At 46.3% G+C, this 13631-nt stretch overlaps 1 protein-coding gene across 1 annotated transcript in view; it reads left to right on the forward strand.

Moving 5' to 3' along the window:
- Auh (AU RNA binding methylglutaconyl-CoA hydratase) overlaps window positions 1-13631 on the forward strand; it is a 113784-nt gene that overhangs the window by 36644 nt on the left and 63509 nt on the right. The window contains exons 5-6 of the mRNA XM_059262937.1: window positions 6292-6384; window positions 8276-8332. Of these exons, the coding sequence (XP_059118920.1) occupies window positions 6292-6384; window positions 8276-8332 (150 nt within the window). The remainder of the gene's footprint in view (window positions 1-6291; window positions 6385-8275; window positions 8333-13631) is intronic.

Here is a 13631-nt window from a genome sequence, read left to right on the forward strand (position 1 = left end):
CTTCTGCCTGTGTCTGAGGGCCAAGGAAGACCCATGGGAAGGAAGAGCAAGCTTTCATGAGTTACATAGCTTCTTCATGAGTTGCTAGCACCCCTGTCCTGTTGAGTGTACTGGGTGCTATGCACATTGTGGCTCTTGGCTATGAACACTTTGCTTTTTACTTTTATTGTTGTGTGATATTTTGTTTGTGTTCTGACAAATAAAGCTTACCTGCAGATCAGAGGGTGGAGCTAGCTACTAGTTAAACACAGAGGCCAGGTGGTGGCTCACACCTTTAATCCCAGCACAATCAGGAGGTGGAGACAGGATCTCGCCCCCATTCCGTCTGAGGTTTTATAGAGGTAAGAAGTCTCTAGTGGCTGCTGCTCTGCTTCTCTGATCTTTCGGCTTATTACCCTGATATCTGACTCCTGGTTTTAATTCATAAGACTGATTAGGATCATGCTACATTTTATTTTCATTTAGTCAGTCAGTCTGTCTGTCTGTTTATATATCCATCCGTCTACATGGTTTCTCTGTGTAGTCCTGGCTGTCCTGGAACTCACTCTGTAGACCAGGATGGCTTCAAACTCAAGAGATCCTCCTGCCTCTGCCTCCCGAGCGCTGGGATTAAAAACATGCGCCATCACCGCCTGACCACTCTGTTGTTTAAGCTTGAGCCATGTGTTTAACTGTTAACTTCTGCCACCTAGACTTTGTAAGATCAAGAGGGAATTCTCTTCAGTTCTCACTGGTTTTCCTATGCTTTTAATCCCATAAACAACACCCGAGGCTGTGTTGACTGTAGGCTTTGGTCGTTTCTCAGCAGCTGCCATCCTTTCCTGCGTGGGTGTGGTCATCGTGGATGTGTTGACTTATTGTACACATCTTTAGCTCTTTGACTCTTACACAGAACACTTATCTGTACATGAGGGATCTTCGCTTCGTCCACACTGCCTTGTTAAGGTTCTGGAGGTTTTCCTCAGGGCTTGGTTGCAGTACCATGCATGTGTTATGCTCTCTACCCTGTCTCTTCCTGTCCCCCATCCCTTCTGGCTCAGGTTTCTCTTTGTCCTGTCTATACTTTCTGGGTTTGGTGACTACGTTTTTAAAGACATACTTTTATTTTAAAATTGTGTGTGTGTGCACGCGTGCGTGCATTCGTGCATGCGTGTGTGTGTGTGTGTGTGTGTGTGTGTGTATGTGTGTATGTGTGCATGTTTGTGTAGGTACCCTGAGTCCAGAAGAGGGTGCCAGGAGTTGCAGGCAGTTGAGATCTAACCAGCTTGAGTTCTGAGGACTGACCTGGGGGTGCTATGCAAGAGCAGTGTGTGCTCTTAACTGCTGAGCACCTCTCCAGCCTCGTGACTTTACTTTCTGAAAATACGTATGCCTGTCTTAAGCACTCTTCTGGTTTGTCCCATGCTGCAGTCCCACGCGTGGCCAGGACTCCCTGTGCCTGCCCATCTTTCCCTTTCACCCTGCAGTGGCATCAGTCTCTTTCTTTTTGTCCTTTGGCTTATTTTGTCACATTGTTACAAGGGTTTTTCCTCCATCTTCCCTGGCTGAAACATCAGTTTACCCTCTCATTTTCATGTATAGATACAGCCTGGAAACTGGGATGTGTGGAGGGAGAGCTGGGTCCCGGGAGGTGGCTGTTACTAGAAAGACTCCCCCATGAGGAACACTGCTGCTGTCCTTCTCCACCACAGCCTTCCAGAGCTCTCACTTGGTTTGGATTTTAACCTAGGGTTAATGTTTAGGCGTCGTAGGAGTTTGCCTGTGTCTCTAGGGCTAAGGTGGCTGAGATTTCCAGTCTTGATCTGGCATCTCCCACCTGAGGGTGGTGGTGCTCCCCTCTGCGGTGCCTGCTGGCATCCAGCAGCACCCTGTGTGGCAGTTCTGGACCAGCCTCCAGCCCAGTCCAGCCTGCCGACCTCCCAGCAGAGCTTACCCAGCCTGTCAGCTTTGCTCAGGAACCGCTTTGTTCTGTTCTTGTGGTTTCTTCAGAATTGAGAGAAAAAGGAGAAAGCACCTTAAGTCAAAAGTAAAGTTTTAACTGGATCTAGGAATAATTAGGAATTTATTGTGATTTTGTTAATAGAGATTTTATTTCTATTCTTGATTTTGGCATTCAGACTTTTCATCATACTGTATATGGACCTTTCTGTTAAAGTAACGACTTTTCTGTTTTGTATAGCAGTGCTAGATTTCTAGGTGTTTAAAATTACTTTTTTTTTTTTTTTTGGTTTTTCGAGACAGGGTTTCTCTGTGTAGCTTTGCGCCTTTTCTGGGACTCACTTGGTAGTCCAGGCTGGCCTCGAACTCACAGAGATCCGCCTGGCTCTGCCTCCCGAGTGCTGGGATTAAAGGCGTGCACCACCACCGCCCGGCTTTTTTTTTTTTTTTTTTTTTTTTTTTTTTTTTTAATTTGGGTGAAAGTCAGGGTGTGTGTTCTCTACTTCTACCACATGGGTCCCGGGAGTGGACCTTTGATTGTCAGTGCTGGTCACAAACGCTGAGCCAGTGAGCCATCTTGCTGACTCCAGAATACTAGTCCTTCAGCAGAACCACGTTTGAAAGTCACATAGCCAACCCTGACCTTCCCCTTATAATCGGATCATTTGTTTTTCTAGAGGCTTCAATTAAGCTGTGCCTGAGGAGCAGGGAGTAGACACACCACCTCCAGTCCTGTGACTCCAGCCTCGCTGGGCCTGGATGTGCTGCGGGCTCTGAGGTGCACCGGAGGCCCTGCCATGCTTTCCCTTCTCAGAATAGATCAACTCTTTAATTATGGCCTTAATTATATTTTTAGGAGCATTTCAAAGGATTATTATCTTCCTTGTCATACCTGGCTCACTTCCTGGAATGAAACTCAAAATAGTATCTGATCCCACTGTTGCGTAACTCACTGAGTCATGGTTTCTCGCTGGAGCTGTGGCCCTGGCATTTCATTTCCTGCCTCAAGTCCTTTGTAGGCATGCACAGCTGCCCTTTGGTATTCCCTCAGGCCTCTGTGCTGATCGTCTGCCTTTCCAAGGGTGTATAGCTTTAAACTTTATAGTATTGTAAAGTATTGAATGGATTAAGCTGTTCTAATTAAATAATTTTTAAGTAGGAAACATTTTATAACCAGCCTTCTACCACACCAGTTTGTTACTGTTTGAAAGTTTCAGAAGTGATGTGGGCACAGTTACTCTTTTCCATGTTCTTTTTGGATTCCAATTTGTTGTCATTCTGTGTTCTATTTCTTAAAAGTTGCAGTGTTAAATTTATTGTATTCCCTTTGGAAAATTTATTTCTCAAATTTTAAATGTCAGATTTAAAAATATTTTGTATTGATTCTACAATGCATGATCACATAGGAAAGTGTTACTACTTGTACCACCTGACTTCAGGTCCTGGTCTGAGGCCAGCCTCTTCACTCTGCCTCCCAGCCAGACTCTAGGTCAGACTCACTGTGTTTCTTACATTGTGTGATTGGGGGCTGTACTCACTAAGCAATGGCATGTCACATCTGTCTGTTACTGTGTAAGACGGTCCGGCTGTACAGACAGGTTACCTTAGCCTGAGATCAGGGTCAGCACCACATCATCTGTAACTCCAGCTACAGGGGCTCAGACACCTCTGGCCTCTGCAGGCAACTGTACTCATGTGTCCATACCTACACACACAATAAAAATCAAGTTAAAAACATTATATGCATGTATGAATGTCTCTGCTAAAAAAGAGAAAGAAAAGAAGGTGTTCACTAATGAAAGGTTTATAAATTATAGTAGGACAGATTTCGTTGTTAGTTTCTTGCAAAAATGATTCCTTCCTAGAAATTGTGTGAAAGAGAATGTATTCTGCAGACTGGGAGAGAGAAGTAAGGCTGGCTCCTTCACACCAAACACAATGGACTTGTAAAGGCCCTTTCGTCACCCCTGCTCCCCAACACAGGCTCATTTCTTGGCCTCTTCTAAAGTCTACACAGCTCTTGAAGGTGAAATCGGCCACACTTGCTCTGCTGTCAGTCTGAAAGGGCTTGGGAGGAAGGCTTGTCACACAGGCCATGCTTCCTGTGTATGAGAACTGAGTGAGGGGAGGTTTGTCCTTCAAGGACAGGACAGATTCAGATTCAGACTTTGCATATACTTTGTGGGGAATATCAGACAGACCTGTCACTGTCTTCAGCAAGGAATGGGTTAATAGTACAAGTGTACCTAATGAATTCACCTGAAAAAAGAAAACCATGATGACAAGGGCAGGTTAAAACAGTTCTCAAGGTCACCTCCAGCTCTTGCAAATGAAGTAGGTGGTTGTAAGGCACCCAGTGAGGGTGCTGGGACTCAAACTCAGGTCCTCAGCCACCATATAATGATCAAATTCACCCCCATCCCCTTCCTCCCAACTCCTCCTCTAGTCCCCTCCCTTTCCCTCTCAACTTCATATGTGCTGTGGGATGTTCTGTATGGCAAATGTGTTGCTGATTAGTCAATAAATAAAACACTGATTGGCCATTGACTAGGCAGGAAGTGTAGGCGGGACAAGGAGGAGAATAAAGCTGGGAAGTGGAAGGCTGAGTCAGAGAGACACTGCCAGCCGCCACGATGAGAAACAGCATGAGAAGACGCCGGTAAGCCACGAGCCATGTGGCAAGGTATAGATTTATAGAAATGGATTAATTTAAGTTGTAAGAACAGTTAGCAAAAAGCCTGCCACGGCCATACAGTTTGTAAGCAATATAAGTCTCTGTGTTTACTTGGTTGGGTCTGAGAGGCTGTGGGACTGGCAGGTGAGAAAGATTTGCCCTGACTGTGAGCAAGGCAGGAAAACTCTAGCTACACATATGCACTCCCCCACCCCCTCTTAGTGCTACCCAAATGTGCACCTACTGGAACAGGCCTTTCAGTAACTACTCAGTGGCTGTATCCCTAAAGAAACTGACCCTCCCTCCCCCGGCAGCCGTCAGTTGGTAGAGGTGGGACTTCTTGAGTTCTTCCCCTATCAGTGCTGGGATTTTGGGTAGATCTTATGCAGTTCATGTGTGCAGTAGCTCTGTTATGTCCAGCAAATGTTTGCTGCAGACGTCTGTGACCCCTGGCTTTTACAGTCTTCTGACACTTCTTTCACAATGATTCCTGAGCTTTAGGGGTATAATATATATGTTCTGTTTTGAGCTTTATTCTCTACACATTGACCAGTTGTGGGTCTCTCTGTTAATCTTCATCTACTGCAAAAAGTAGCTCCTCTGATGAAGATGTACTGAGAGATGTACTAACTTTTGGGTATAAAGTTAAGAATGCAAGGGGCAATTTGTCATTATGTCCATTTAGCAAAATAACAGTATTAGCTTCTCCCTATGGCCTATGACCTAGCCAGCCATAAGTTTTGGACCCGGTTAGCAGTACCTGGCATGCATTCTCTCTGGAGGAGCAGATTTATCCAATCAGGGAGTAGTCATTTACTGAAATGACATTCATGCCACTATTGTAATGGCGGGCATGTCTTACTAGGCCAGTTGTTACTGGAGCTCACAGATTCAATCCTGGGGAAGGTTGTTGAGATGTGTGTTTACATTAGAAAACCCACAGCCGTCAGTACACCGGGGAAAGGCTTTGGCTGTGGGTTTCAAGAGAAGGGGGCTAGAAAACAGGTGGTAGGGGGACGGGGGAATAATGGAACTGGAAGAGTTAAGTGGCGGGGGGAGTAGGGGAGGGATGACACAAGTACTTTTGAAAATGCCATGTGGAAACCTGCTACTGTAGAAGCTTCCAGAAATACTCTCTTGTAGGTTCTGTGAATGCTGCTTCTTCCCACGTCTCTGGGTCAGGATCCCAGAGCCAGAGAGGACTGTGGATGCAGCCCTTGTACCACCCTTCCTTGGTGGTGGTACCTGGCCTGTACCCTCTGTGGCCTTTTGCACTGTGTGTTTTTTTTGAGCAGATGCCATGTCTCAAGATTGCATTCCGAGCACCAAGTCCATAAAGGGTCAGGAGTTCTAAAATGCTGCATAAAGTATCCCAACTTGAATTTGTGTGAACTAAACACTTTGTAAAAGACTTTACATTTTCAGATTATGAAGTTACAGAATTCAGTAAAATAATCCTGAAGGGAATTCAGGAAATGGTTCAGATGTGTTCCCCTTTCATAGGTACACTGTCTACAATCATTACATAAGGATTTATGAAGAGTACGGGAATGCTTGTGTTTTATTGAAGATTATAGAGGCATAAAGTCTGCATATGATACCCTGCTTAAGAATATGTTCTGAAATGAACTGAGTGAAAAGCTGTGGCTTTGAGTGAAGGATAAACTCTGTCGTTTCAGCTAACCTCCCTGTGCCCACGATCGCAGCCATAGATGGACTTGCCCTAGGAGGTGGTCTGGAACTGGCTTTAGCGTGTGATATTCGAGTAGCAGGTGAGAATTTATCCTGTTAACATAAATTTTAAAAGGAGCTTGGGTTAAAGAATTATAAAACGATGTTATTTGCATGAAAATCAATGAATTTGGAGATTCACATGCTTGTTGAAGTAAGCCTGACTTAGAAAGACATTCCATTTTCTCTTATATGTAGAATCTAGACAAAAACAAAGACATGAAAAGGAGATTTGGGATGAGGAATGGAAGTGTGGGGGACGAAGAGGAGCAAATATTCAAATACATCATGGGCACTATGAAAGTCTTAGAATGAAATCTGTTGTTTTGTACGATGAATATGCTGATGAAGAAGCCTGGGGTCTGGGAGGATAAGCCCTGGGTTTGACCCCTAGTGCACACACACGTGGTGGTGGTGGCGGCGGCGGCGGCGGCGGCGGCGGCGGCGGTGAAGGGTGCATTCCCCTCAGGCCCAAATAGTTTTGCTCTGCTTCCTGTTCAGTAGCACATTAAAAAATGGCCTGTGGAGCCTGGTGTTTGCAACTCCTACTTAGGAAAGCTGCCCTTTTTTGAGCCTAGCATTTAAAAGTTCTACTTAGGAAGCTCTTTAGCCATCCTTTGTTCAGACATCTGATTTGGGACCCTAGGGCTTCTCTTTCAAAGACTAATTTCCTTCCATTTAAAATAGAGCTTGTGACTGTAGCTCTGTGCATCTGACCTATGGAGTCAGTTCAGTTAGTGGACGTGTTTGGTCCAGCACTTAGTGACTTTATTCCCTTGAAGTTCCCTCTTTTGGGGTGATTGTGAGCATGTGTTGAGAGGATTGTGAAAAGAGTTGGTACTAGCCACTTGCTGGGTGCTGAACAGGGGCCCTTGACATGGTTCACTCCCTCTCCTGTGAGATGCTGTGGAGGAAGCAGGAGCAGAGAGGAGGAATTCAGGGAGCTGGGATCTGAGCCCAGCTGTGGTGTCACAGCCCAGGCTTCTGTCCTGCCCGGAGTTTTGTTCTGGGCAGCAGAGGGTCAGCACAGTTGGGCCCTGCTTCATGCTGTCACTGCTGTTTTAGTTTAGTTTGCCTTGTGCTGACTTCATGTGGTCACGCACGTCTTGGGGCGTGAGGTTGGCGTGTTGGGTGCTTTCCCTTTCCCCATGTTATTCTGGGTCCCCACATTCTTGTGGTGGTTTTTACCTGATTTTTCCTGGTACTGGGGTCAGGTGGGTTTTCAGTTGAGAAGCCAAGGCACGTACAGCCCATTCAGAAAAGCAGCAGACTCTGGGAGCAAGGCTGTGAGGGATAGCCAGCCCAATGCAGTGAGGCTGTGGAACCTTTTGTCAGAAAGTGACTTGGTTTTGAGCTTTTACCTTATCTGATAGCAGATAGAGTTGTTTGGTCTGGGGACTGCCCAGGCAGGCAAGGAATCTGTGCTTGTCAAGAGGTTTCTCCTTGTTCCTGAATCATTAACAGGATTCAGGCCTTCGTGAGCTGGCAACATTGGATCCAAAGATGAAATTTCCACTCTGATCTTCGACCACTGGGACCTAGCTGATTGCCAAGCAATTTTGAACAGAAAATGTCATGTGTTCACCTGGGGATAGGGTTGGGGGTGGAGGGTCATTTTGAATGATTATGTGTTTTCATAAGAAAAAAACTTTTGAAGTAATTTCTTAAAAATTGGAGGTGGTGGCACACTCCTTTAATCCCAGCACTCCGGAGGCAGAGGCAGGCGAGGCTAGCCTGGTCTACAGAGTGAGATCCAGGGCAGACTCCAAAGCTACATAGAGAAACCCTGTCTTTAAAAAAAAAAAAAAAGAAAATTGTGGCATTAATTTAACCAGTGAACAGTGTTTTCAGAGAATTTTACTTTACTTTTCAAGTTGTTGTATTGCAAAGCGATGACATGCCTGTCACTTAATTCTCTTTGTTTCTTTTCAGCTTCCTCTGCAAAAATGGGCCTGGTTGAAACAAAGCTGGCAATTATTCCTGGTGGAGGTATGAGTTCTTCACGCCTGCCCCGTCTCTCAGCATCCTTGGTTTGTGCCCAGATGCGGGGTGCAGTGGGAAGGCTGCATTTGGGTTAAGAGGCAGATGCTGTGCAGCTGTGATCCAGCAGCGTTCCCTCTTCCCGCTCAGCATCTCCGTTGGGCCTGTGTGGACTGTGGTCTGGAGATTGGCCTGCACGCGCTTGCTTTCTCTGTCATCGTGTGGTCTGTATGGCTATCACTGCTTGGTGCGCTCCTCACAGACTCACAGCTGGTTTGAAACTCATGTGTGTGCTTATGCACCCTCACCCCAGAGCGCCATGTCCACAGCCAAACCCTGAGTATAGGAGGAAGTGGCCTTTCTTCTCCTCAGCTTTGTGTCGCTGTGACCATACCAGAGGTGAACAGTTTGTCGGGAGGAAAGGTTGGTTTGGGTCCAGTCTCAGGGGAGTCAGTCGCTTTCCTGGTTCTGCTCTTCTGGCCTGTGTTGGAGCTAAGCGTTGTAGTCCTGAAGGCATGGCCACCAAAACTCAGCTCATGGAGAGGGAGAGAAAAAGGGACCCGGGTCCCTTCAGTACCCAGTGACCTAACATATTTCTCGGTGTCCCCTCCTCCTACCTCCTCCTTGTAGTGCCCCGCTGGGGGCCAGGCTTCCTTGGGTGTTTTGGGACATTTGGGGTTTAGAAGACCCTAGTTTCTTGGGTTCGCTGTGTGTGCACAGCAGGACAAAAGCTAGGTTGGAGGGAGCTGCACTGCAGAGCTGTGTGCGTCTGTTCTCTGGGTGCGTGGGGTGGGGGCCTCCTCTTTAAAGTGATTTAAGAACGTACTTTGCCAACATTGACATCGAAACACTGTATCCGCCCCCTCCCCATATCTGAATGTTTTGCTGTTGTGATTCAGAGAATTTGTAGATATTCCCATTTTATGATGTCATTCTTCAAGGAAGGTGTCATGTAAGGGTGGGTGCAATATACTAGAGTACCCTCCTTTGGTAGTTTTCACATAAGGACAATTTATTAGCGTATGAATGAAGTGACTAGCATTCAGATGTGTTTATATCAGCAGGTCCTCTGCCTGCTTAAGCCTACTTGCAGAGTCTCCATCAGAGTGAGGTCTGGGGATAGGGAGGTTGAAGTCTGCCCAGGTCAGTGCACCGGAGCCTGCTCATCCCTGAGAGCAGTCAGTGTTCCTGTGGCCAGCGTGCCCTCCTGCTTGCATGTGCCTGTTTTGCGTGCTTGCCTTCCTTACAGTGAACAGCAGGAAAAGGAGTCCTAAGAGAGGGCGTCTGTCTGTAAAGAGCTGTCAGATAATACAGGAAATAAAACTGTGTTAAGAAAGTGAGATCTGATGTTTCTGACTTGTCTTTTCATGGTGCTGGAGACAAACTCAGGGTCTGGAGCATGCCTGCGAGAGCTCTGCCGCCGAGCTGTAGCTAAGCCTTGAACTTCTTGAGTCAGGATTGGCTGGAAATTAGAATATAACTAATCCTAGGAGGCTAGTGTGTGACTGCTGTGTCCCCCCACCCCCAATGTGTCAACTTGAACCTGTAAATGTGGCCTCATTTGGAAAAGAGACCATCACATGGAAATAAAAGGTCTCGAGATGAAGTCACAAATATCTGAGTGATCTCTGAACAGTGACACAAGAGTCCTTGCAAGAAGAGACTCAGACAGAAGGAAGTCCCCTGAGGACAGGAGTTAGAATCTGTGAGCAGAGGGTGGCAGGTTCCAGAAGCTGAGGGCCAGAGCAGGGAATTGATTGTCCCCAGCATTGAGCAACAGTGTCTACTGCACGGTCAGAAGTTTCTCACTCCCTTCCCCTTGCGCTCCTCCCCCTCCCTCCCTCCTTCCCCCTCCCCTCTCTCCTCCCTTTGCTTGTTGTGGGTCTTGTTGTGTGTCTTGACTTAGGTCGTGTCTTTCAGTGAGCTCTCATTCTGTATACCTTATGGGCTGGCCTCAAACCCGTGACTACTTGCCTGCCTCAGCCTCCCAAGTGCTGGTTACAGGTGTGAGCCACCATGCCCAGCTGAACTTGGTGCACATTTCATAGTTCTATTTCAGAACTGTGAGAGAACACCTTTTGTTGTTTAGCACTAAGTTGCCGGTAATTTATCACAGCGGTCTTAGGAGACTGGCAGAGGTCACTGGTGGTGGGGGATGCTGATTTGGTTATTGACTATGTCTTGAGCATGAAGCGCATTGTGAGCACAGTAGGAGATGGAGTGGTTGTGTGAGAAAACTGCTTGTTAACTGTGGCCAGACTGACAGTTCAGAGGCAGGGAGATAGCAAACGATGCCTGTCGCCTCCTTACACACCGTTGCACGTAGCTGGAGACTGAGACTTTAGATTCTCTGATACAGTAAGTTCTTTTTGGGTCTGTCACAGTAGACCCGTTGATCAGAATCTGCTTTTATAGATTTCATTGAATTTGGACTATGCTTTCTCATAAATAGAAGTAGTTTTCTAATTTTTTTTAATTGGTTTTTTTTGAGACAGGGTTTCTCTGTGTAGCCCTGGCTGTCCTGGAACTCACTTTGTAGGCCAGGCTGGCCTCAAACTCACAGAGATAGATCCACCTGCCTCTGCCTCTTAAGTGCTGGGGTTAAAGGTATGCGCCACCCTCAACCCCTGCCCCCAGTTAGTTTTCTAACTTTTATTACATACATTCATAATAAAAATTGGAGTGCACTGGCGTTTTCCTAATCTCCTGTGATAGATGACAGTCTGTTACGCTATTTTGTAATTGAGTCTGAGGATTGTATTTCAGCTGCTCCTTCAACCTGAGAAGGCTTCAGTTTATGACTTAACTCACAGCATGGTGTAAGGGTGCAGTTTCGTGTTGAACAGGGTTTTGTTTTTTCTCAACTCACCAGGACCTGTGTGCGGCGTGTGCACATTACTGTTTTGGTTCTTAAAATAAGCACTTTATGTTTTAAGTCGAAGACCAGTTCATTTCAAATACAATTTTCTCGTACTTAAAGGCGCATGTCTGCAAGCTTGTGAAGGAATTGCCTTGTGCTGCTCTACCAGTCACTGTTTCTCTGTTTCCCTTTCATTTCTCATGGAGAGCATCACCTGAAAAGATTGATTGAAAACCATCTGTGGTCTGTGAGATGGCTCAGCCTATAAAAGCCCTTGCCATGCAAGACTGACTCCTGAATTGGATCCCTGGATCTCACGGTAGACGGAGAGAGCCAGCCTCCATGCCCCAGATGCTTGCATGCACACACGCACTGATAGATAAAATACATTTTAAAAGTTCTGCTTCTAAATTGGTGAATTTTGCTACATTTCAGAGGTCCCGAGATACCTGCTTTTTGTGGCCATTCTGTTAGCTGTTAAAACTATCTACATTTACTTTTTTCTTACTTCTTAGTGGCCAAAAGGTTTCTGTGGCTTCCACACCTTGCTCTGTTGATCAGGCTACCCTTGAACTCAGAGGTCCTCCTACCTCTGAGTGCTGGGATCAAAGACATGCACCACCACCACCACCACAACTCTATCTTACGTTGATGTAAAACTCACCAGCACACTCACCAGGCCTTTCTTTTGTGAGATTGTCACTTTGCCTTAAAAACTGCACTTATTTATGGGCTATAACATGGGTGTTTTGATGTCTACATGCGTGTTGTATGACTAAGTCAAGCTTACAACATTTACACCACCTCACTGCTCCCCTTTCCCCTTGTCCTTGTCCCCCATCTCTCTCTCTCCTCCCCCGACACCCTCCTCCCCGTGACAACACTGAAGTCTATCCCCCTGTCCATTTCTAAGGGTTCTATGTGTTATTAATAGCTTTTATTGTCAGTGCCTACAACAGGTCTCTAGTATCTCGATGACCCAGAACTTACTGTGTAGCCTGTGCTTGTGGTGGTATATTGTGTCTCCCAATATGTTGTGCATCCTAATAAACTTACCTGGGGTCAGAGAACAGAACAGCCACTAGATACAGAGGCCAGAAAATGGTGGCACATGCCTTTAATCCCAGGAAGTGATGGTAGGAAGCAGAAAGGTATGTAAGGCCTGAGGACCAGGAACTAGAGCCTGGTTAAGCTTTTAGGCTTTTAGCAGCAGTTCAGCTGAGATTCATTCCGGATGAGGACTCAGAAGTTTCCAGTCTGTGGAAACAGGATCAGCTGAGGAATTGGCAAGGTGAGGAAGCTGTGGCCTGTTCTGTCTCTCTGATCTTTCAGTGTTCATCCCAATACCTGGCCCTGGGTTTGTTTTTCATTAATAAGACCTTTTAAGATTCATGTTACATCTGGCACCCCACGTTGGGCGCCAATTGTAGACAAATTTCTAAACAGTCTTATTAAATAAGAAACACAGAGTAAAATACGGAGGAGCAAGCCATAGAGATCAGAGCAATAGCCGCCGACTAACCTTAGCTCACCATACCACCGTAGCTTCCCAAGAGAACCTCTTCCTGTCTAACCTGCACCTTTATTGCCTTCCTGTTCTGCCTTCTCATCGGCTCTAAGCCCAGACACATCACTTCCTCGTCACTGCCTGTCTATATAGACCTCCAGGTCTCTATGATTGGTACTGGGATTAAAGGCTTGTGTCACCACGCTTGGCTGTGTCCTTGAACACACAGAGACCCTGCCTGCTATGTGATCGGATTAAGGGCGTGTACTACCTGTTTATGGCTATGACCTCTGATCTCCAGGCAAACTTTATTTATTAACTTACAAATAAACTATCACATTTCAGCACAAATAAAATATCACCACATTGCCAGCCTCAAACTCCTGATCCACGCCCCCCTACCCTTAGCCTCCCCAGTGCTGAGGCTGAAGGGCGAGCTGCCCCAGTTGACTCAGCTCATACACTGGTTTCAGTTAGCATTTCCGCATGCTTGGGTTTAGGTTGAAAAGCCTGGCTACAAGCACTGAAAGGTGATGCCGTGTGTTCTGTTTGGTGCTTCGTCACATGACGCTGTTTGACTAGTCTACCTTTGGAGAGAGTTGTCACCTGGTTAAAGTAGGACTAACTGGGTGTTACTTGGCCTTTTCTTAGCAAACTGATGGGGGTGAGGCTATACTGTAGTTCTCGGATTCCACAGCCAGAAAGAGCCACTCCCAGGATGAGTGCCGGGGCCTCTGGGTAGCCGTGTGCTTGGCACATTTTCCAGGAACTCTGTGTTAAGGCGTGTCTATGAGGTAATGACTGACATTTAAATCCTGGGAGTGTGTTTTGTTGCTAACACAGTACTGATTTTGGAAGCTCTGTTTATAACCTTTGTTGAAATTCCCCTAGAATTTACATCAGAATCTGAGCTTATCTTAGAGCATCCTCAGCCATGAGTC

Source organism: Peromyscus eremicus, chromosome 5 (genome assembly GCF_949786415.1).
Source record: "Peromyscus eremicus chromosome 5, PerEre_H2_v1, whole genome shotgun sequence".
Lineage (NCBI taxonomy): Eukaryota > Metazoa > Chordata > Mammalia > Rodentia > Cricetidae > Peromyscus > Peromyscus eremicus.